At 44.0% G+C, this 21469-nt stretch overlaps 1 protein-coding gene across 1 annotated transcript in view; it reads left to right on the top strand.

The window, feature by feature from the left end:
- LOC105699014 (T-box transcription factor TBX20) overlaps window positions 1-19289 on the top strand; it is a 59508-nt gene extending 40219 nt beyond the window's left edge. The window contains exons 5-6 of the mRNA XM_012423715.1: window positions 14227-14303; window positions 15798-19289. Coding sequence (XP_012279138.1) covers window positions 14227-14303; window positions 15798-16449 — 729 coding nt within the window. The 3' untranslated portion in view covers window positions 16450-19289. The remainder of the gene's footprint in view (window positions 1-14226; window positions 14304-15797) is intronic.
- The last annotated feature ends 2180 nt before the right edge of the window (window positions 19290-21469 follow it).

Here is a 21469-nt window from a genome sequence, read left to right as displayed (position 1 = left end):
TCTTCTCGGGGAGACGGAATGGGACGGAAAAGGAGCGTGCTCTGGCCTTCGAGGCCGAACTCGTCCGGACCGACGCGACGTGTCGACTTCGTTCCACTTCCTGCGGGATTTAAATTCGTTATCTCGTATCTATCTCGGTAAGTTTTCGTCTCTGGCTGGCCTTTTCGCCTACTCTGGGCGAGATGGGTCCTTGAGGGTTGTCTCGGTGGCAGGAGATTCCCGAATAATGGGATTCACTCTGACTTCAGTGAATTTATTATCGGGCGCTACAATTTTCTTTTTTACGGGCAGATGTGACGTTTACTTGCTCGTGTTGTTAACGGAGGTTGTAAATGCTAACCATTAAAATGATGAAAGTTGATGCAGAAGAAAGTCGAGGGAAATATTGAGACCAGATATGATGTGATGTGACGCGTAATGTGTGCATCATTCGCTGACGTGCATGTTACTTTATATGAAATATCGTGTTACGTTAAATGTTGTCAAAGAGGATTTATCAGAGTCGAGATTTCTGTACTATTAACTGCAAACTATTAACAACCGTTCGGTTGTTCGTCCTTCGGCTAGATTTCTGCTTGGAAGTGCTCATATCCGTCCAGAGTGACGTCCATTTTTCGTCCGTCCACTTAGTATTTTCAGAAACTCCGAAAAGGATCGGTCCGACGTTTTTTGGAAGTTAGAAAGCCACTAAGTGTTTCCACGTGTTGAGGAAAATCTTGGTTAACTGCGTTGCTGTAGGTCAAGAATGCAGGCCGCTGTAGGAAAAGGGCCATCTTTTGTCGCTGTCGTTAGTTGTATCGTTATCCATCGAAAGCTGATTTTTTTAAACGTATTATTTTTAAACTCACTTGTAACCTTTTTTAGCAGAGCTAATTTCTAGACTTCTCGCTTTGGTATTTTTGCACGTTGCATATGTTAATTATTACCATACCACGCTATACTTACTTTAATGCTAGGAATCGACTGTAAAATTAGCACTTTTCGCCGCGAAGACTGAAAGGGGTACATTCACGCCAACCCTTAATTAACGTTCGCTTAACTAAAAAAAGGTGCTCGAGTAGAACAGATTTCTCCGGGAAATTTCACACCTTTCGAATCCACGTAAGATTCTCCAAATGGGGCGCCTAAACTTAATCAACCCAAAATTCTGGACTCTCACTTAATCACTTTTCGCCAGCAATAACTTTCCGCTACTACATTTGCAACGCTCTAAACCTTAAAATAGACTATAAATTTAATTATTTGCCCCGGATCGATCTATGATCCCGGCACAAAGCCTGCGGAAGGTCTTGTCTTACATATCGAAAAACTTTAACATTTGCAGAGAGCAAGCTTAGGACGTGCAATAGATAATCGAGGCTCATCTTAACATTGAAGCCATCCAAGCCCTATAAGAAATACATTATTCTTAAGTTAACGAGACCGCAATATAGTACAACTCCCTAATCACCACTCGGTAGCTCTGAACTCGACATTTGAAAAATAATAACCCAAGCGAAGTGAAATATTTCAAATTGCATATCTCTGTATTAAATGTATCAATCGGTACCAATCAGTACCGTAGCTCAAAAAATGCGAAAAAATGGTCCGATCTCGATGACCTGATTAAAGTTGACAATACTCATTCAAGAGGTTCAGAAAACGTCATTTTCTATTCAATTTGACGAGCCAGGCTAAACATCGCAATTAATTACCAGGTCAGTGTTTTGCGCCGTGTACTTCTAAAGGCATCTATCCCACTCAGGTGAGATAGATCTCCTAAGGGAAAATAAATGAAATCATAATCAATTTGTTTGAAAAATCGTATTTTTAATCTTAGCAAAATTAACAAAAAGTAAGTGTAGTTCCGGGGGGGAGGGTCTATGCGACCAGTGACATCAAGTTGCTAAAAGTACTTTTATCTCAAAGATCTGGGAAACATCTATCCTATGGGCATCTATCCGTACTTTACCCTAGAAACTCTACCGAGTTTCATACCTCGAACTAATCAATTCCCCACATTTACTTGCTGTGTGTGCACGGAACATTTCCCAAGACGCTCGCCTTTCCGTGCTTTGCTCGAGAATTGACTTCTCTAGACGACTTGAATTTGTCGAGATTTGAGATACTTCCAAATTTGCCACCAGGTCGAGGGGTAGACGGAAAGGTCGTCGCGAGGCCCTTATCGCTGGACGAGTAATAGGGCAAAACGGGACGTCGACGGGGCGACGCGGTCGTCGCGTCACGGCACGACGGAATTGGCAAATAGGGTGTCGGCGCGGTTCCACCTTAGCGTGCCGTCACGCGATTGGTCGACGGGGCGTCGACGCGATTGCGCCCTGGTTCGAGGATTCGTCCCGGGTAGGGAGAGACGATAAAAACGTCCCGGCGCAGGTCCGAGGACGCCCCGAGACGTCCGGCGGTGTCCCGACGTCGGGAGCTTCCGGCGTCCGCGCAGGTCTTAATTAACCTCCCAGAGGTAAAAGAGCAAGAGGAGCTTCGGAGAGCTGACGTTCAGAATCAACTTCCTGAAACTGGAGAACTGAAAACTTCTTTTTCTTATTAATTTCTGTTCGCTCGAGATGCTTGTGAAATTGACATTCGATCTTTACGGCATTCTAGCGGGCGTATTCGCGCTCATAAATTCTGGAATGTACCTTTTATTCCCCTTATCGTTCCTGTTACCGACTCGGTGTAATAACTGCTTTCCGTCAGTGATAGGGTATTATAGATTTGAAAAACTTTACAAGCCTGCAAGAGAGCGTTAACAATATGTGGACGATTGGCTGTACCAATTTCTTTCTTTAAGTATTTTTTTTTTTTTTTCACCGATCGTGTTAATACGGCGGGAATGGTTCGTTACATCCGATAACATTTGGGAAATTGCGGTTTAACCGTGAAATTGATGGCCTGCGTAGGCGCACTAAGTGCTCGCGTTTACACGTTGGTCTACCCTGGGTATACATTAGGAGGCGCTACTTTAGATTTCCTGCCTTCTAATCTGGGTTTTGATCTAACTAATTTAACGCGCAATCTAGTACATCTAGTTATTAGAGGCATCGATGTGCCGAGTCATTGGAAGAGCCACTACCACGATTTGAGTTTGGGGCAAACCGCGAACGCCCCTAATGAAACGGAAGAGAGGATTTAAGTGGTAGATAAGCCGAAGATAGTCGAAAACAGTCAGCATCTCCGTTATACTTGTCTTTACCGCTACCGTTGAATTCTTCACTTCGTTTACAACACGATCCGATATACATGGTCGAGGGCTAAATTTCTCCCGTAATGACGTTTCACCTAATCAAGAGTAACGAGACGATTAGCATTTCGGCGAGAAATCTGTTCATTTCTTCAGCACGTAATACTGGTTTCCCACATTTCGGAGGGATCAAGTTACGACTAAAAAGTGTCAACCCGAGTTAGTGGCGGCCCGTAAACGTAGCTAACGCTTTGAAGTCTGGCATGAAAAATAGTAATTCATCCGAGACATTATTCATATACGCGTCTCTGAAAACCTCAAATGTTGCGAACTCCTCTCGGTCGTCACATTTAGTACGGGATACGAGATCATACATCAAACGGTAGAAAACGATACCCGTGTTCATGTCGTCTACGACCACACTTTATTCCCTAACCATAATTTGTATTGAAAATTTCTCTCGCTTGCAATGTATTCTCGACATCTCACATCCATCCGTTTGCCTTATTCAACCTCGACGGGTGCGAAGCAGCACGCGAAGTTTCACGGGGCAAATTTTCTGCTAACTTTCCCCACCAATTACATACCGAGTACGCGCGTCGGATATCATCAATTTGTCGGGATCGGTTAGTCGAAAGAGGGTCCAGAGGAGTCCCGCTTAAATCTCCGGTTTCCAGGGTTTCTCCAATTAGAGTTGGGCAGGGCCGAAGGAGAGACGGCAGGCAGACGTCACCGACGAACACGAGACGATAGTTGACGAATCTCGGAGCGGGCATAGTAGATGGCTCGTGTGCGGGTGCGGTGCGCGCGAAGAGGGGACCCGAAGGAGGAGGCGATGGTTTTAGTGGCTGCAGGCGTCGGCGTCGGGCCGGTTGAACGGAAGAAAACATAAATAATCGCGTTCAAATGAGACAGGAGGGCTCGAAGCCACACACGGCGGCGCGACGTGGCGTTACTCTTGCCAACTCGAGCCCCTCGGCCCCTTATCGCCCGACGCCCCTTGCCGTCCCGACGCCGTTTGCGCCCTGGACGCGCCCTGCGCTCCGCCGACGGAACGTAAACGCGCCTACCCCCTTCAATGAGCGTGTCTCTATTAAGTCTATTATTAGGACTATCCGCGCGAAAGCATCCCTTTCAATTACGGCTTCATTTTGCGAGATATCCCACGGGAATAGCGTCGGGCGCCGAGGCGCTTTATGTAGCCTGATGGTCCGCGGGAGATAATTGCGCCGATAAATTCGGAGAAGAAAAAATAAGTCGTATTGGTGATTGTAATTCGGCTCATTTTTTATCATTTTCATCAAAGGGCATCATTCAAATCTGCGGATGAGGAGATTAGAAAGTGCCGCCAAAATCTTTCGTCGCCCCGAGGAGGCCGATACACAATAATGAAGTGATCGTTGTTAGGATATTTTAATTTGTTGGGATAATTCGTAATTTTTATTTCATTTGCCGAGGGAATTACGGAGATTTCGGTAATATTGTCAATTTAAATTGTACCCTTTTTGGGCGCAAGATGGGCTTAATGAATAGTTTCTTCTCGTAAATTATCTCACAACGTTAACTCGCGTCGCCTTTTTGAACAGGTGACATGAGACCATCTTCTTTGTCATATCCAAACCGTCGATACTTATGAAATCGGTGCTCAGTTTTTCACGATACTTCGCTGACCGTACCAAAAATCGCGAGAATAATCTCCGAAAATTAAGGCAAAGTCGTCATAAACGTTAACTGTTTTCCGCTTACGTATTCCTCTTTAACGCTCTTCGTCAGCGTTCTAGACTTTCGCAAAAGTCCTTAGATCTTCCTCGAGGAGTACTTCGATCGAATGAGCTTCAAAACCGTTGAACCAGCCGGCGCATTTACATGTCACATGATATCCCGCGTTATTTTTGTCCCTTTTTCGCAAAGTCGTGATTTCGCAACGCGGAACAAGATCGTCGATTAGGCGCCTCGATCCTCACTTTTCCCGAAGAAATGGAGGTGGTCTCGCGTTGTACGGTAGATCGCTACGGCCAAGACGTGTATTAAACGCATAACGTATATCCAGGTTATATTTATCGGCTGGAATCAAGCAGCGCTCTCGGGCCTCACGTGCATCCGTGCTCGAGAAGATGCATTAAGAGAGGGAGCCGAAGCCTGAAGATCGACTGACAGAAACAAACATGTTTGCTTCTCAGCACCGCTCGCCAGTCCCGTTGCAAATGGTCTCGTTCCGATGCACGTGTTTGTTTATGCAGGGTTATGCCATGGTATTGGCGATGCAGTTGCCAGAGCACACCTATGTATTGGGACCACTGATTTATATACTAACTGGTTTCCCATTCCTATCCTATATAATATACAAGCTGATATCCTAAAAAACGGCGGGACGTTTTGAAGCGGCCAAAGCTCTCTGATCACGGGCACATAAACTAACATTCTAGTATTTGCGCATGTGTCAAAACAACGCGTCATTCAACAGTAGATAGTATAAGAAGGGTCAAATTACATTTATTGGAAAAATAATTAACATTTTGTTTTAGTCGAAGCTTTCTTACAATATCCACTATTTTACCCGTAAATTATGTCTACTCTGTCCTTTATCCCTTAAACGTTTACGGTTCAACGTTTGTCATTGCCGCGATTGACAGGTTGACGGTTCAAAACTTTTACACATGCGCCCGTGTTACTCATTTAATGTCGCTGCCTATATGTAATTAGTGCTGGGGTGCCTTGAATTCGTCGAAGTTCCCTTCATATAGAACAAATCTGTATCAGCTAGCCAGTTAGGATATGTATAGATCAGTGATTGGGACCTTTGGAATACCCTAGACCACTTGCGTGCTACCTTAGATGGTGCGTTTTGTAATAGCGGACTATTGGAAGTGTCAGATTTAATTGTTTGAGGAGAAATTCAAAAGCTGACCACAAAAGTAGAGCAAATCACTTTCTAATGTTTCCACGCGAAATTTTAGCTCAAGATGCATATGTTTATTTGTGCTCATTATCCCATAATACAGCTGTATAGCTGCCGCAGCACGTGCACTGAGACATCTCGGAATATCTCGGGTCCCTTGAATATTACCTCGGATGCACTTGTAATAGAGAGCTACTACTAGAAACAGCTACCACTATTTCCCGACAAACTCAAAGCCTGACTATTACGGCGGCGCGAAACGGTTTCTTCTGTTACCGAAGAAATCCCCATTTCAAGATGCACTTTCCGAAACGACCTTTCTTTCGCGCTTCTCTGCTACCCGCGAGATTGTCTATCAATTATAGCCTTCGACTTCCGCGGAGCAAAAACATTACACGAATTGTTTTTAGATGCCAACTGTATTGTTTTTGCAGGCATAAAAGCGATAAACCTCGAATCGGTTCAACACAAACTTTTCTTCCCGATAGACGTGTGAACATACGAGTCAACGTCACAAGAAACACTACACCTATGATTTCACGAATTTCATTCGATGCATCTGTTATATAAGAAAAAAATTGTTTGAATTCGATACGTATTGCCTATAAGTATTAGAGCGAGCAATTGCGAGTTACTACGCCAAGCGAAGTCTATATAGGGATTTGTGTTCGTATCGATCTGTTCATATTGTTAAGCATGTTCTGTCAGAGAGTCGTGGGGGAAATAAGTTAGTTAAGCAATAAAATTATTGAAAATCTTTACTAGTGTCAGGTTTGTTGCAGTTTACGGAAGAAAGGGGTCATATGAACCCGTACTAGTGGGATAAAGGCTTTAGGTTAACCGAAGTGTCTACGTTTTCCCATCGACATCACTTTCTCACCTTTCAGTGGATCCATTTATTTCAAGCCGTACCTATTGTCCTACATGAAACTGCATTCCATGTTTCTAGATACTTTCAGATAAAACTTCTCAGAGAATCATACCGAGCTATATGTACACTACGAGTGATTTGTTAAAATTGATATAGTTATGTTTACCGCTCACGTAACAAGCCGATTAATTGTTCAATGCTATCGCATATTGCAACCGAAATAATGATGTCGTTATTATTTAGAGTTACGGTAATGAAAATAAAAATGAAGTTTTTAATCGTTGAATTGCAGTTTGTGAAAGGTCAGTGATCAATTTACGTCGCAGGGAAGTGTAATATTTCTGGCACGTTCACACCGAAACAGAGTTCAATTATGCCTCTGGACGTAATGAGAAATGTACGCGGCGATATTCAAGAACTCGTTGACGTCTAATGTCTAAAGGAGCAATCGGTTGAAAACGATTAATTTCAACGGTTCGGCCATATTAATGTCGGACTGTAAATTTCGCTAATATTGCTGCTTAATCTTTACGGTAATGAGTCCTCGGAAAAATTATCGTCAAACGGGGAGGTGATTTTTTAAGCACAATGTGTGCATAATCTGCCTGCTGTAAAACTACGCCGTTATAAATTTAAGAGAAATTAATTTCATAAGAATACATGCATGTTTACTCGGGTATGAAATCTGCCCCCTATAAAAGCTAACGCATTTCCGAGCAATAAATAATAAATCACTTTTGTACTGTACGCTTAACGACGTTGCTGAAAAAAAAATTACGACCAGGACCGTAATTTTCAGCATAATCTGCACGTCACGGCAGCGATAAGAAATCACCGAGGTCGCGAGACTGAAAAGAAACCCTTTAAAAATGGCTTGCTGGAATATTTTGCCGCCAAATTGTTAAATGTGCCCTAATTAGATTTTCATCGGACGTAACACTTTTCTTCCACATTAATCTTACGTGTGACTTAAATTCGTTATTATCTTAAACAAAAGTGAATAAAAAGTACCCAGTTGCCATTTATTCGTTCCTAAATTCTTAAAAATACCTTTACAGTTACGTTTATCGATTTTTGAGTAAAGAGCGGTAATACTTCACTTCCTTCGTATGCATTTCCTCGACGTATTTAAAATAAAAACTGAACAGAATCATAATTTTTAGCGCAACTGCGACGATAAAAAAGTCGGCGCAGTTGCGCTTAACGGGAATAACTCAAGAATCTGGAAGCTTGGCTCGCGCAAATAACTTTCCGTGACTGGATTTTCTACGGGGCAACATTTCCTCGGTGCGCTAATCACTCGCGTGCCTCAATTTCCTTATAAGCGAGAAAGTAAAGAGAAGAAGGAAAGGAAATAGCACCGTACCGTCAGACGTCCACGTTTCTTCCCGACTTCCTCCAGTTCCTTTTAAAAGCTCCTACAGTTCTTGAACAAATGAACATAATATCTAAAAATAATTAAACAAGTTATCCACTTTTTCAAATCATTCAAATTCAAATATAAGATACCAAAGAATTATAATTTCTTTGTTAAAAATATTTACATATTTGGGTAATATATTATAACGTTAAATAGTATATTCCGGTAAATTATTCACTGACTTTTAAAAATAACACACGTGCAAGGTGCCCCGGAAGATCATTGAAGGTAGCACCCACACCATGTCCATGGACTTCCGGTCCATATTCATGGGCTATTTATAAGCTCTTCATTCAGCCAAGCCCAAAAATCTGAAACCACCGAACGAAGGTAAAGTACTTGACTTCGGCCCATATATAAGTATGACTAAAATCCCATTTTGTGGATATTTTCATTTTATTCAATTTATACGGGCTCTTCACAGAGTCACAGTCTCTACGTTTCATCTTCCCCAAATACGTTTTTAATCGTCTCTACCACATTTCAATACCTATTTGTATTACTTGTGTATTACTACCTGAAAGCATTCCAAGGTACCTTAGGTACTCCTTGTGGAATGGTTCAAGACTCGTCCGCGGGGGCCTAAAAAGAGACTCGTTCGAGTACACGTCGTGACTAGTTTTTCCTCGAGTGCGAGATTTTTCCCCCGCTCGCGAACAGGCCACTCGATTTAATTTCCTTATTCGCGCGAAAAGCAAAGAAAAGACGTGCAGCGTGCGGAGCCCGGTCTCGCAGCCCCGGCGGGTCCCGCACGCGAGCCGCTAATCGGCCTCGGCTGGAACTCTCCCCGGCTAGTAATCGTACGCGAACACCGGAATTCCCAGCGCCCCTTCGGTTCTGCCAAATCCCCTCGGAGCGTCCTAATAGACATGTCGTTTCGCCGCCAGATTGCCGGCAGTTTGGCCAAGCCTTAATTGGAAAATTGATCCTCTTGCGCGCGCCTTTATCCCGGGATACATTGTGCATCCTCCTGGGAGAAACGGCGGCGGGTTCGGTAATTGAAAATCGGAGGAAATCGCTCGGAGGATACCGCTATCCGCGCTTTCTTGCCCGGGGAATCTTAGGCGTGCAATCCCGGCCTAATCGTGAATGGGAACGACGGACCTCGCTTCTTGGTCTGCGGACAAAACTCGAGGATTGCTGGTAATGTCGGACTCGTGGACGTTCGCGCGAGTTGGTTCGTCCTTTGGTGCCGCGCGTTTGGACGCGTTATCACTAGAACTACCGGCGGATTTTTTTTTTGTACAGGATGGACCATTTGACACCAGGCATTTTGACTAGTCTTGGTAGTTCTAGTGTTAAGGTGGATATGAAAAACTCAGCCTATATATATCTGAGAAGTCAAATCGTTAAGGAAAATATTCTCCGAATTGGGTGTACCGATTCGTTTCAAATTTTACCACGGGAATATGGAGGCTCCAAAGTAGGCCTTGAAACTCATGAAATTTCATTTTTCATACAAAATTTATTTGTTATGGACTAGAATTAACATAGCGAGGTTCGGGCACGTTTTCGATGTTTTACGCTTCTTGGAGGCTTAGAATCGAAAATAAAGAGTTTCAGGACCTAGCTCGAAGAATTTAGAATACCGTAGAAGTGGAATATTACATAGTCAGATGGGAAAATATGGAAAATACTTTCACCAACGATTGCAAGAGAATGCTGGCTCGTCTCGGGGCTAACACGTGCTTTTCGAACAAAAATTTAGTTGCCGCTAAACGTCACAGATGGCAATGTGGATTCTAAACAGTCGTTAGAATAATGAATTCACGGGATTTCGACAGTTTTACGTCGATCTCTTCATCATTACTTTACCGAAATGACATACGGAACGCTTCAGTTCGTATAATTCTCAATGTAGATTGTAAAAGACTTCAACATAAATATAAATGTCGGCAACGCGACGCGCCAGCTTATGTTCTCACTTAAGTGTTCGGAATGACATTACCACCAAAAAGGGTGTAGATGGATTTTATTTTATCGACGTCGATTAAATTTCTCAATGCCTTTCATATAATCTTAATATATTTAGAGCATGTACATACATTTAAATCGAGAAATTTCCGCGCATGTTTTTGAAGCGATCCAAAATAAGGACGTACTTCCATTATTCTACATTCGGTACAAGTTCCGTGTTCACCCATCTTAACTAAAGCGCGGTGACGTTTAAATGTCTATCTCTTCTCCTCTGTTCTACGAAAACGTCCGAGGGAGATCGCGTAATTCGCGGGGACCGAAATATCAAACCCGTGTATGTTCCTTTCTTAAACGCCATTAAAAGCAGCCACTCCAAGGTAAAAAAGTGCCGGCACGGTATATTTTTCGTATTTAATCTCTGGCAACATTCGACCGGTCGAAAAATAAATTCGTTAGCCCAAGAATCCTCTCCATCGGTCGCACCTCGCCCCAGCTCCTTCCGATCTCGTTCCCCGGCGACGACGCGACGAGCTCCTCGACGACGAAGACGCGCCGGGAGCGTCCGCGTCCACCGGGACTCGCGACATTGTCACCGACGTCGTAACTCGGCAGGGCCCCTTTGACTTTGGCGGCAGTCGGGCCTCGGGGATTTCCTCCTTTTGGCGGAACCCTCGTAGCCGATCAAAGAGCGGTCCTGGCCGTCCGAGACGGGCATAATCGTAAAGCGGCGGGGTGATTCGGGCGTGGAAGTGGGCCAGATGTCTGGCTAATGATGTCAGCGGAATCGTAACTAAAACCGGGGCCCGCCCTCGCGGCCGAGTCGGGTCGAGAGCTCGGCTTTGAAGGAAAAGAGTCTTATTACGGCGGCGAGCTCGCGCTGCACGTGCTGCCCGCGCTGCTCGTGAGCGCGAAACCGAGGGGTAATTGGACCACCCACTTGACGCCCCGCCGTTTCCCCTCGTTCCTTCCTTTCCGCCTTCCCGGGTTCCCGGTTTCCTTCGGGAGAGGGCCGGAGCCCAGGGCGAGACCGGACGAGCGACGATCCTCTTACCGAATAAATAAACTCCCGGGGAGGGCGAGCGGATCCCCCGAAGTGGCGGGCGGGGGCGGGACGACTGACACGTTTGGAATGTCCACTTAGGCTCCCGAAGGGGCACGAGCGCTCCAGGGATGGATACCCTCCCGCGGCCGTAAAAATACCCTAATCGCGCGATCCCCTCGCGCCCGGATACCCCTGGCTATCTCTTGTCCGACCGAGCCGCGAGGAGGCCAATTTGCGCGATGGACCGCGAACCGGGATCGCTTCCGAGGAGGATCGCCGCCGATGGGATTAACCGGGATGGGTTGCCTCGACGAGGGACTCCTGCAGTCCGACCGAGATAGCCCCTCGTCTCGGCGAACGCGGCTTGCTGGGCTCTTTTTGCACCTGGGTGATGGTCGCGGGGCTTCGAGCAGCTTCCAGTTGGGTATAACCGGGCCCACGTGTTCGCGTGTAACGCGTATCCTTGTTGGACGCGGAAACGTCTGGAGAGTTTGATAACGTGGGTATGCGTCAACAAGTTGGAATAACACGGGCATAATTCAATCCGTATGAGCGAGCGCGCCGCGCTCCTCACTTTTTTATCGCGTCTAATGTTATGATCCTGTTCCGGTGCACTAGTTATGACATATTTCTGCTGATATAACGGCTCTAGCTGTCCGACTTTGAAATTGACGGCTGAAACTTGCCGGCCGAGAAATTATGGGGCGCTGATTCTTAAAATTTCAATAGAAATTATTATCACGTTGGAAAAACGAAATGGAAAGGCGAGGCATTGTTGTTTAGCGTCTACATTCAGGACATGGTGTACCGATTACCTTCGAATAGCCGATACCTCAGTCTTTTATCGTAATTAATCCATAATTTCTTAGCCGCGAAGAACGGCATCTCTCGGTAAAGTACCATGGGATCATCCCGTTGTAAGTACAAAATCGTATTGTCGTTCTTCAAAGCGGACGTTTGTCCGCATTTCCTTCCCTCGCTTTGTTGTATCGGTGTCGACACGAAAATGTTGGTCCAACATTTTTTTTATATCCGGACATCCCAAGCTACGGGGAGTCTAAGCTTCCTAAGATCGGAAGGACCACCGGAGGGTCCCTTTTTTTTTTCTCCCGAAATTTGCAAAGCGACCGTCGGGGTCGGGCATGTCCTAGGCTTTTGACCGAGGCCACCTGTACATCGTTCGCGTTGTGGGTGGTCCGGACTGTAATGCGAAACACCCAATGCCAGACAGGAAAGACTCTACGAGTCGGGATCTCTTGACAGCGATCGGACGGAGAAAATGCCCCTCTCGTTTCCCTCTACTGGGACCCTTGTTGGCTGGGCCTTTAGAAAAAGCGCTTCTAAGATTGTACCCAAACTTTTTTTTCCTCTTAACTTTTTATACATTAAATTTCTTTGCGTATATTTAATATTTGTATTTAAAAAGGGAATAAGTTGAAATGAGTTCTCTGGATATGTGTTTTTACTACTAAATTTATAACTGAAATACTTAGGGCTACATGGGTTGGAACGTGTTTCTTCTCTGAGCGACATTTAAAATATATCTTTTTAATAAAATTTAGTGACTCGTTCTCGTCAATATTGCAAAAGTTCTTCCGCGGTGAGTTGTCAGAAAGGAGGTGAAATTTTAATAAAATAACTAATACAAGGATCGATGACAAGAAATAATTGATTTCAGTTTGTACAAATACGTTGACTTGGCAAGAAGACTCTCATCGAATTTTTGGAAGTAATAAAAGTGTCCTTTAACCATGCTTTATATAAAGGGACTGATTTAATAAATATTAAACTCCATGAAAAAAAATTAAAAATTTACGATAATATTTCACAGCCGAAATATCGGATTCAGAGTTGAATCTCTTAAATTGAAAACTAGTAAAGTGTTAATTTTTTTGTATACCTATAAATTACATAATGTTTGAATACGTGAAGTAGGGTAAATAAAGACACGACAGCCGAATCGAAACAACATTTAGAAAGTGTACGTCTTAAGTTACAAGGATGGCCAAGTGAAAACTGATGCATTCAAGGTGTTCTGGTCCGTGACCAATTCAAGGGTCGTCTTGTTAGGGTCTCTTGGTCACCGTCCGAGTTAAACTGGAAAGCACTAAATATCAGATTTATGACTTACAAGGCGTGTTAACGGCACAGGAAAAAACCTACAATTGTATCGGTGAAATGGGAGAAAGGCAGAACGGAAGCAGAAAGTCATCGTAAACCTCCTAGCAACGAATTGCTAAAAAGAGAGTCGCCTACAAAAGACTTCATAAATCTTCGAACCTCGAGCCATACCTATGTACCCGCTCGTCATTTCTCAAAAAACATGTCGTCTATACAAAAAAAGTATTGCTCCGAAGGATGGTCGTAAAAATACTGAAATATTTGTAATAACACGTGCATACGTGCACTCGACAGTTCACAAGGTATTGTCATTTTTCTAATAATTATAACTTTCATGGCATATCTTTTCTGTACAATTTGGCCTACCGTTGTAGAAGTGGAATCGCTCTCGCTAAAAATGATCATTTTTTGTTTACAATTAATAAGATTTACGAAAAATCTGTTACAGCGGTGTTCCCTTCAATTTAGCATGGCATTTTGTTCTACTGCCACCGGAGCTGTAAATTAAGTATCCGGTGTCCCCGGTAGTTGGCTTTACGAATCGTTGACTTTCGATCAGTGGTACAAAACCTTTCGGAACTGCCTGCCGTTTCCCGACACGGGCCATTAATGTTTAAGATGTTGGTCGGATGCGGTGCCGGGTTTCGACGGCGTCGGCCACCTCGGGAACGGTAGCAGCTTCGGGAACAAGATCGGGAAATCTGCGGTGGTCGCTCTTAAAGAGTGAGGATTAAACGATCTCTTCCGCCAGCTAAAAGCTCCGTCGTCCTTGTTTCAGATAACTAAACTAAAGATCGACAGTAATCCGTTCGCCAAAGGCTTTCGAGATTCCTCGCGGCTCACGGACTTCGAAAGGTGAGTTAATCAACGATTTATAGCTCTCCCTTGATTAGACGAGTAACTTTGTGTGTAACGTTTATTTTCAACGTCAGTCCGAGATTCTTCTATCGACCTAAAAAACTGCTCCTTGAGAATGGGTGTAAATAATTATTAACAATTTTCTTTGTATTAAATGCTTGTCAAAGCTGTTGGATCTTCTGGGTTAATATCGGTTTTCTTTTTCTCTGAAAGACCTCTTTTAACGGTATCTCCGTGTCATGATATGTATCATTCGCGTTACAATTGCGCGTATTGAACTCGAGTGAAATGTCACGCGTGTCACTCTTCGCGTTATGCTCAACAATATGAATTACAATGACGCGTGTATCGACTCTACGGCAGATATAAATAGTTAAGTCTGCTTACGAGGTCAAGCTCGGATCATTTATAGACTCATTAGTCGTGATTAATTATGTGAGAAGCAAAGAAATCATGTATAAGAAAAATGCTTGGAAATCCTAGCCGTCCTTGCCAAGCTCGTGATAAAAATGTAGATTGAATCATCCGGAAGAACGTAGTACATGCTGCGACTCGTAAATGACTGTAACACTTATTATCGTAATAAACCTTCGTATCGTAAAAATAAGTACTTAATGCATTTACGAGAGTTTTATGGGAGAGTGGTCACTATTTGTGGTAATAATGCAGATCCACGTTATAAGAATGTGATTACAGCTTTGACAAGTCTTACTTCTGGATAACTAATTATACAGAATTTATAAGGGAACTAATCTATTTTTCTAATTGTCGTCCTTTCCCGTGCACATCTTTGGGAACATATAGTGTCCGATATCTTTTGATTTTGGGCGACTTCCAAATGAAGCATAATATTTGATTTGGAAAATTGATTTTACACGCGATTTGACAGTTTTATCGCGTACGACAGTGCAATTCGTCTTGTACGACAGATTCTTGAGATCCAATTTTACCCCCTGTTTTAAAACAGATGAATCGTATAATAAAGAGCTACGTCACGCTATCATCATTGCGGTGTTCTACTTTATTATGTCAGGTGAATCTGAACACACATTGTAGGGTAATGGGTTACCTATCACGAAAGACATTAAGCAGATTTACGTCATCCATGACAGAATAAAACGAAATGACGCTGAGAACAGATTCCAAAAAAGTCGGGTGACTCTTGGATCGCCCCGTTACGTGAGAGTTAACGGACCGTTTGAAATCTTTTTTTTTTTCAAGTAAATCAAAGAAAACTGAATCGCCCTTCATTTCAATACCATGTACCCCCGTTCGTTAGAACCGATCCGTCTTTTCCGACCTTACTCAAAGAGTCCCGATCGACGGAACGTCGCGGCCTCGTCGAGAACCAGTCCCACCGTGGGGCGCACTCGGTTCCTCGAGAAAGGAAACGTCGGATTTCGGCGAAAGCGTCCGCCAAGGGAGAGCAGGGACCACCCGAGTAGCCCGATCTCCCGCTCCGAGCCTAGAAGACAAAACATAATGGAGTAGTTTCCCTTGCAGGGAGACGATGGAGTCCATGCTGGCGGAGCAGCAGTCCCTGAGGTTTCCCCATCGATTTCCCTTCGAGATGGAGCAGCTCCAGGCGGGCGGAGCGAGCAACCTGAGCTTGGAGGAGAAGGCGCTGTGGGCATCGCGCTCGCAGATCCTCCTGAGGGCCGCAGCTGCGGCCGCGATGGGACCCTACACCCAGCTGGTTAGTCCAGCCCTCGTGTACCCGGGCGCATCGACCATGGCGGCGGCGGCGGCGGCCGCGGCGGGCACCAGCCACCACCAACAGCAGCAACACCAGCAGCAGCAGCAGCAGCAGCAGCTCGGCCACCTGTGGTGGGCTTCCTCGCTGGGACCCACGCTCTTCGCGGCGGCGCACCACCATCACCAGCAGCAACAACAGCAGCAGCAGCAGCAATTGGCCGCCTCGGGAGCGCGGCAGAGTCGCTCGGGGCCGGCAGCACCGCGAGCTCTTTACCCCTCCGCGCTCGCCCTCTCTTCCCATCATCGATTCTCCCCGTACCACACCTCGACGACCACCAAGCGCTCCACCCCCGGGGCGCCCTCGTCCTCCCCCTCGCCCTCGCGGCGGGCCACCCCCTCGCCGACGGACAGTCTCTACAAGGAGGCTCAGGACCTCTCGCCCTCGTAGTCGCCGCCGCCTCCACCCGCGAGGGTAGCCCACTCCCCGGCGACCTGCGCGCGGAGCGCCGAGGGGCGCGGCCGCCGTTAGCCCCCGGATCTCCCCACCTCGGTTTCGTCGTTGCGCTCTCGCGGGAACACGTCGACGTGTTGAGGGCACCTCGGCGCGGCGGCCGACTCTTGGTCGGCGGTACGGGCCTGGACTATACGTAGAAACGAGACGCGGCTGGCTTTCGAAGTGGCGAAGAGACTCGAACGAGATGGTATCAAAGAGTCGTTTTGGAAGGATGCTTATTTTGCCCCGTAGACGTTGGCCTAGGAAAATTTGGGATCATTCCATGTCAGAGGATATCAAAATTAGGAGGACGTGGATTGGAATTGGAACGGTTTGGATGGGTGTCCTACGGATCCGAATAACTTGTATCAGGTCATGGAGCGGACGGTCTATCGAGATCGGCAACCAAGAACTCGAATACGGTTTGGTGGTACGGTTTGGTTACCGTGAAAATGCAATGTTGTTTTTTCTTTATGCAGATTTGTTGTATCAAGTATTGATCGTTAATTCGGGATAACGAGAAGCATCGTTTCACGTTTCCGGATTGAGTTATGGATCGGAATTAGGAGTGCTTATTTTTATGGAACAAGTGTGGATCGTGTGCAAGTTCTGAACATTTTAGATTTTTGAACATTTCATTGCAATAGGAATTTTGAATTAATGAAGTAGGTCTTTATAAGAAATCATATTTGCAAGAATAATTTGGAACCCTGTACCTCAAATTTACAGGGACAAAGGCTGTCGTTTTGACACACTTTCCCGTATCACAGGACTTTTTTGGCATTTGCCCAGGTAAACGATAATGCAAAAATGATTTGCACAATTTGGTCGTGATCTCTGTGTTAGTTAAACCTTGCCAAGAAACTCCGAACTTGTGAATATCTGCCGAACGCTATGATCCAATTCTATGACACATCTGTACACCCGTACTTGATTCAATTATTTGCCAAGGGATGCTGTAAACAATTATTCACGAATATTCCGAATAAATTGGAGTGTACATTTGCAAACGTTAGTAGCAATTTGTAAAATAGAATTACAATTCTCAAACTCACACATTTATAGAAAATGATGAAAAATATTTTATTACCTTGACTTATTTAGTACTGTATATGCACACTGACAGGATACTGCCTTAAGATAGAATTGCACAAAGCGTGAAAGTATATCGTTCGTTAATGATTGTTTACAGTGAACACCCTTGTTTTTAAACATTCCGGATCTAACGATATACCTACACGTACCTCGTCGGTAACGAGTTCCGAAAGAGAAAAAATGAGACTTGGAAAGACAGGCTTCTTAAATTCTACTTGAACACGTTCGAGGAAATTCCGTCTCTTTAACGGAAGTAGAAACGAAATTAAGTTTCAACGAAAGGCGAATCCGCATCTGGGTATTTCGAAGGGTCTGAAGGGAGACAGATCTCAGTGGCCCTAGCAAACTTCACTCTTTTTAGCGGCGGTAGGATCTTGACTAATTGTTTCCCTTCTTCAAGGTACATGACCGTAGTAAAACGAGTGCACGGACCGAAGACACGCGGGTCTCGAAGTATCTTCGCCCTTAATTGCCAGATTAAAACATCCCTTAGTGTCGCGAACATCCCTCCGTATTGTCGGATTTGTTGCAGCAAAAAATGTACTCGATACGATATCATCGATTTTCGGTACGGAAGGGCGCATCGTGCGCCTCTCGCTAATTAATGTAATCGTTAATGGTTACATGCGTCGATAATACGGCTGCCCTGCGCACTACCTTGCAATGTTTTTCCCGTTTCATAATATTGAGCGAGAAGTGGAAAAACGTTGAATGGCGAGGGTGTGTCTTTGCTGAAAACGCGATCAAACTCTGCGATTAATATGCCCAATAATGCGCCGAGTGTAAATATGTAACCGTGAGACTTTCAATGGACTCCCTCGATCCTGTAAGAATGTCTGCAGCTACATGCGTGAGACATTCGTGAGACACGTTCGTTCACGGCACGGAGAGCGCAAACGCACGATTGCGGTGGGAACCAATTACGTTGTGAAGTTGTCGAGTATGCCACTGTACATACGATCAATGGGTAATCTCTGGCCTCCACTTCTGTAACATACAGCTGTATATTTCGTATCACCACTTTACTGTTATCGTTATTTATGTTTAAACCGCTCCGCGTTGGCTTTCGTGGAGGGGGTGCGCGATAGGCTCGGGTCGGAACCACAACCTACCGAGGGTGGAGTAAAAACTTCTCCCAGTGATGGTTGTTTCACTAAGAATTACGTGGCACGTTTTCAGGCCTCCCTCGGGAAAAGATCATTTACGTTAGCAGGAAACACTTTCTCCCCCTGTTACCAAAGTATGTGACCGAAACGAGAAATTGTTAAATATCTGTATTTTTAAGTATTTATTTGGAGTGTAAAGGTGCATCACGGTAAGAGGCAATGGGAGGCTGAGGAATATTTGGAAAATATTAAGGTGCCAAATCGCAGTAGAGGCTCTCGATAATTCGGGCAAAATGGCGGAATGTACGTAGCAGGGGATTCCCTCGGGAATTTTAATGAAAGCTTTTCAACCGGGTTTTTAAAATTGGCAAAGGCAGAGATGTCGAATACATTGTTATTGAGAGTCTGTACTGGGTGTTGACGTGTCACTGTTTATATAATTTCGTGACAGCTGATCGCGTACTGCTTCCACGATCGACCGATGTCCATCGTTATCGATGCGCGGTGATTAGTATTAGGGTAGCACGTTATATTGTTAACGCTTGTGTCGTGAGTACGCATATCTACCGCTGAGCGAGCTACTCCCTTGTAAATAAACCCAATAAACTCTTGTACTGAATGCACAGGTAGCATTTCCAATTATCCGCCCCAATATACCTATCTTCTTGAACCAACGCAATAATATCCACTGCGCTTAAATGCAGTCATTTAATGTTTGCTTTTATATAGTGACATTTAACGTTTCTTTCAATTGCAGGATATTCCTTCCATTTATTCCTGCCAATTTTCATTTTTAAATGTCAAACGTGAAATAGCAGTAACATTTTCTTAATTACGTGAAATTATTTAAAAATAACAAGCGAGTTGCACCAAGGAAAAAGGATTAGTTGATTGAAACAAATATATATTGTTACCCGCATCATATATGATTGCAAGAAATAATTATTTTGTTCAGAAAAAAAATTGATGTTAATTTAAACTAATTGTACTTGATTTAACATAATTCTGTTTACTCAATCTGACATTTCTTTGGACGTATTTGATCCCAGGATTTTATTTTCGCAATGCATATTTCTTTAATTGAATCAACTTTTTCTCTCAATGTGATAATCATAGAGACAAACATAGAGGAACCTATTATCTGAGATTATTCCCGCGGTATTCAATGTTATTTTGAATAGATTTTCATCTACCTTGCAAAAGTAATCAGTGCACTTAGATACTTGGGTGTACACTTTTTAAATTACCTTCATGGACATCTTTATGGCATAAAAAGATTTTTCTTTTCGAGAAAATAAGGATATTCTACGTTTCAATAAACATCAACGAGCGGAATGTCAGCTTCCTGTGGTTGCACACGAAGATGAGCAAGAATTAATGGCAAGTAAGTACAAATACGAGAGTGATTTTTTCCCCACTTACGTGTTAATGTCAAGGAGCTGCGGTCGAGATTCTCGAAAGATGGTTTTCTTTGGAAGCTTTCGGTAATGCCCATAGAGGGTAATGGGACGGTTTGCCTTCGAATCCCACAAGAACGATTCCCGACCCTTTGATCGCTTTATAATGACCGGTAATGTGACGCCCGAAACCGGCACGTAATGACGACGGGCCTTCGCTAAAAAATGCCGATGATGACGGGACGATTGTGGTGGGGCCGTTCTGCCGTCATTGGGTTAACGTCTCCTGGCCATCTCTAAATACCACGGCCTTGTAATGCAAGAAGACATGTTTCATTTTAATCCACCTTGAGTGAGTAATCCTCCGTGAATTTATCGTCGTGGGTGTTGCGACAGTGATCGGAAATTCACGTTCGGAATTTTACTACGAAACGTTAGAATTTTGCCAGGGGAGATAAACATCATAGATTAAAGGCGTTACGTTGAACACGGTGAAACATGTTAGGTTTGCTTTGAAGACATGTGAAATTTATTACTACGACAGAAAGGGTAATCCCAAGGTTGGTAAGCTTATCTTTTACGCAGGCAATGTTACTGAAAAATTATATTTTAATAAATATTCTACAATGTTCGGATGACTTGCATCGTTCACAAGTATTAATAATTAAAAAATTTGTCATTGGAGGAGTTACAAATTTGACCGTCGAGGGTACACACGGTACAATACCTTCTACTATGTTAACTTTTGAGAATGTCATCATTTTTATTACGTGGTCTTGAACTTATATAAGTGAACGATTCTTCTGAAGAAGCTACTTTCAATTTCCTGATGATAGATCAAATGTTCAATCCCTAATCAAAACTTAATCAAAAAGCATCGAACGATTCCTGAATCTTTTATCCATTCGATATCTATTGCGAGAGGAAGTATCGATAGTGCAAAAAAACTACATGACTCTTTTACTCGATATTCCTAGTGACTTTTACAATCTCTAATGATGATGATAAATTCCGCCGACTTGTTATCGAACGTCGGCACGAATTTCCTATCTCGTTTATCATAGTTTAGATACTTGCGGGATTAACGGTGAATTCCGGTTACGGGACTGCGTTTAAATGCGACAAGCGTAATTCCTGATAAAGATCGGATTTTCCTCGACGGGAACAAGCGGTAAAGAGACATCATGTTAATTACTGTTGCAAATGTCCGGCTAACAAAGAGAATTTAAAAACGACGCGTAGTTAGACGCTATAATCGTTTCGCGTTATGAATCTTTACATGTTATTTTGTGCATTCGCCTATGTGACATACCCACATGTAGACACGTTTAATGTAAAACTGCGTCCTGAAATGTACGAGCATATTCCCTCGAAAAA

Source organism: Orussus abietinus, unplaced genomic scaffold (assembly GCF_000612105.2).
Source record: "Orussus abietinus isolate OABI.00-Male unplaced genomic scaffold, Oabi_2.0 scaffold71, whole genome shotgun sequence".
NCBI lineage: Eukaryota > Metazoa > Arthropoda > Insecta > Hymenoptera > Orussidae > Orussus > Orussus abietinus.
The sequence above is the reverse complement of the archived record's forward strand: the minus strand, read 5'-3'. Positions and strand labels throughout refer to the sequence as shown.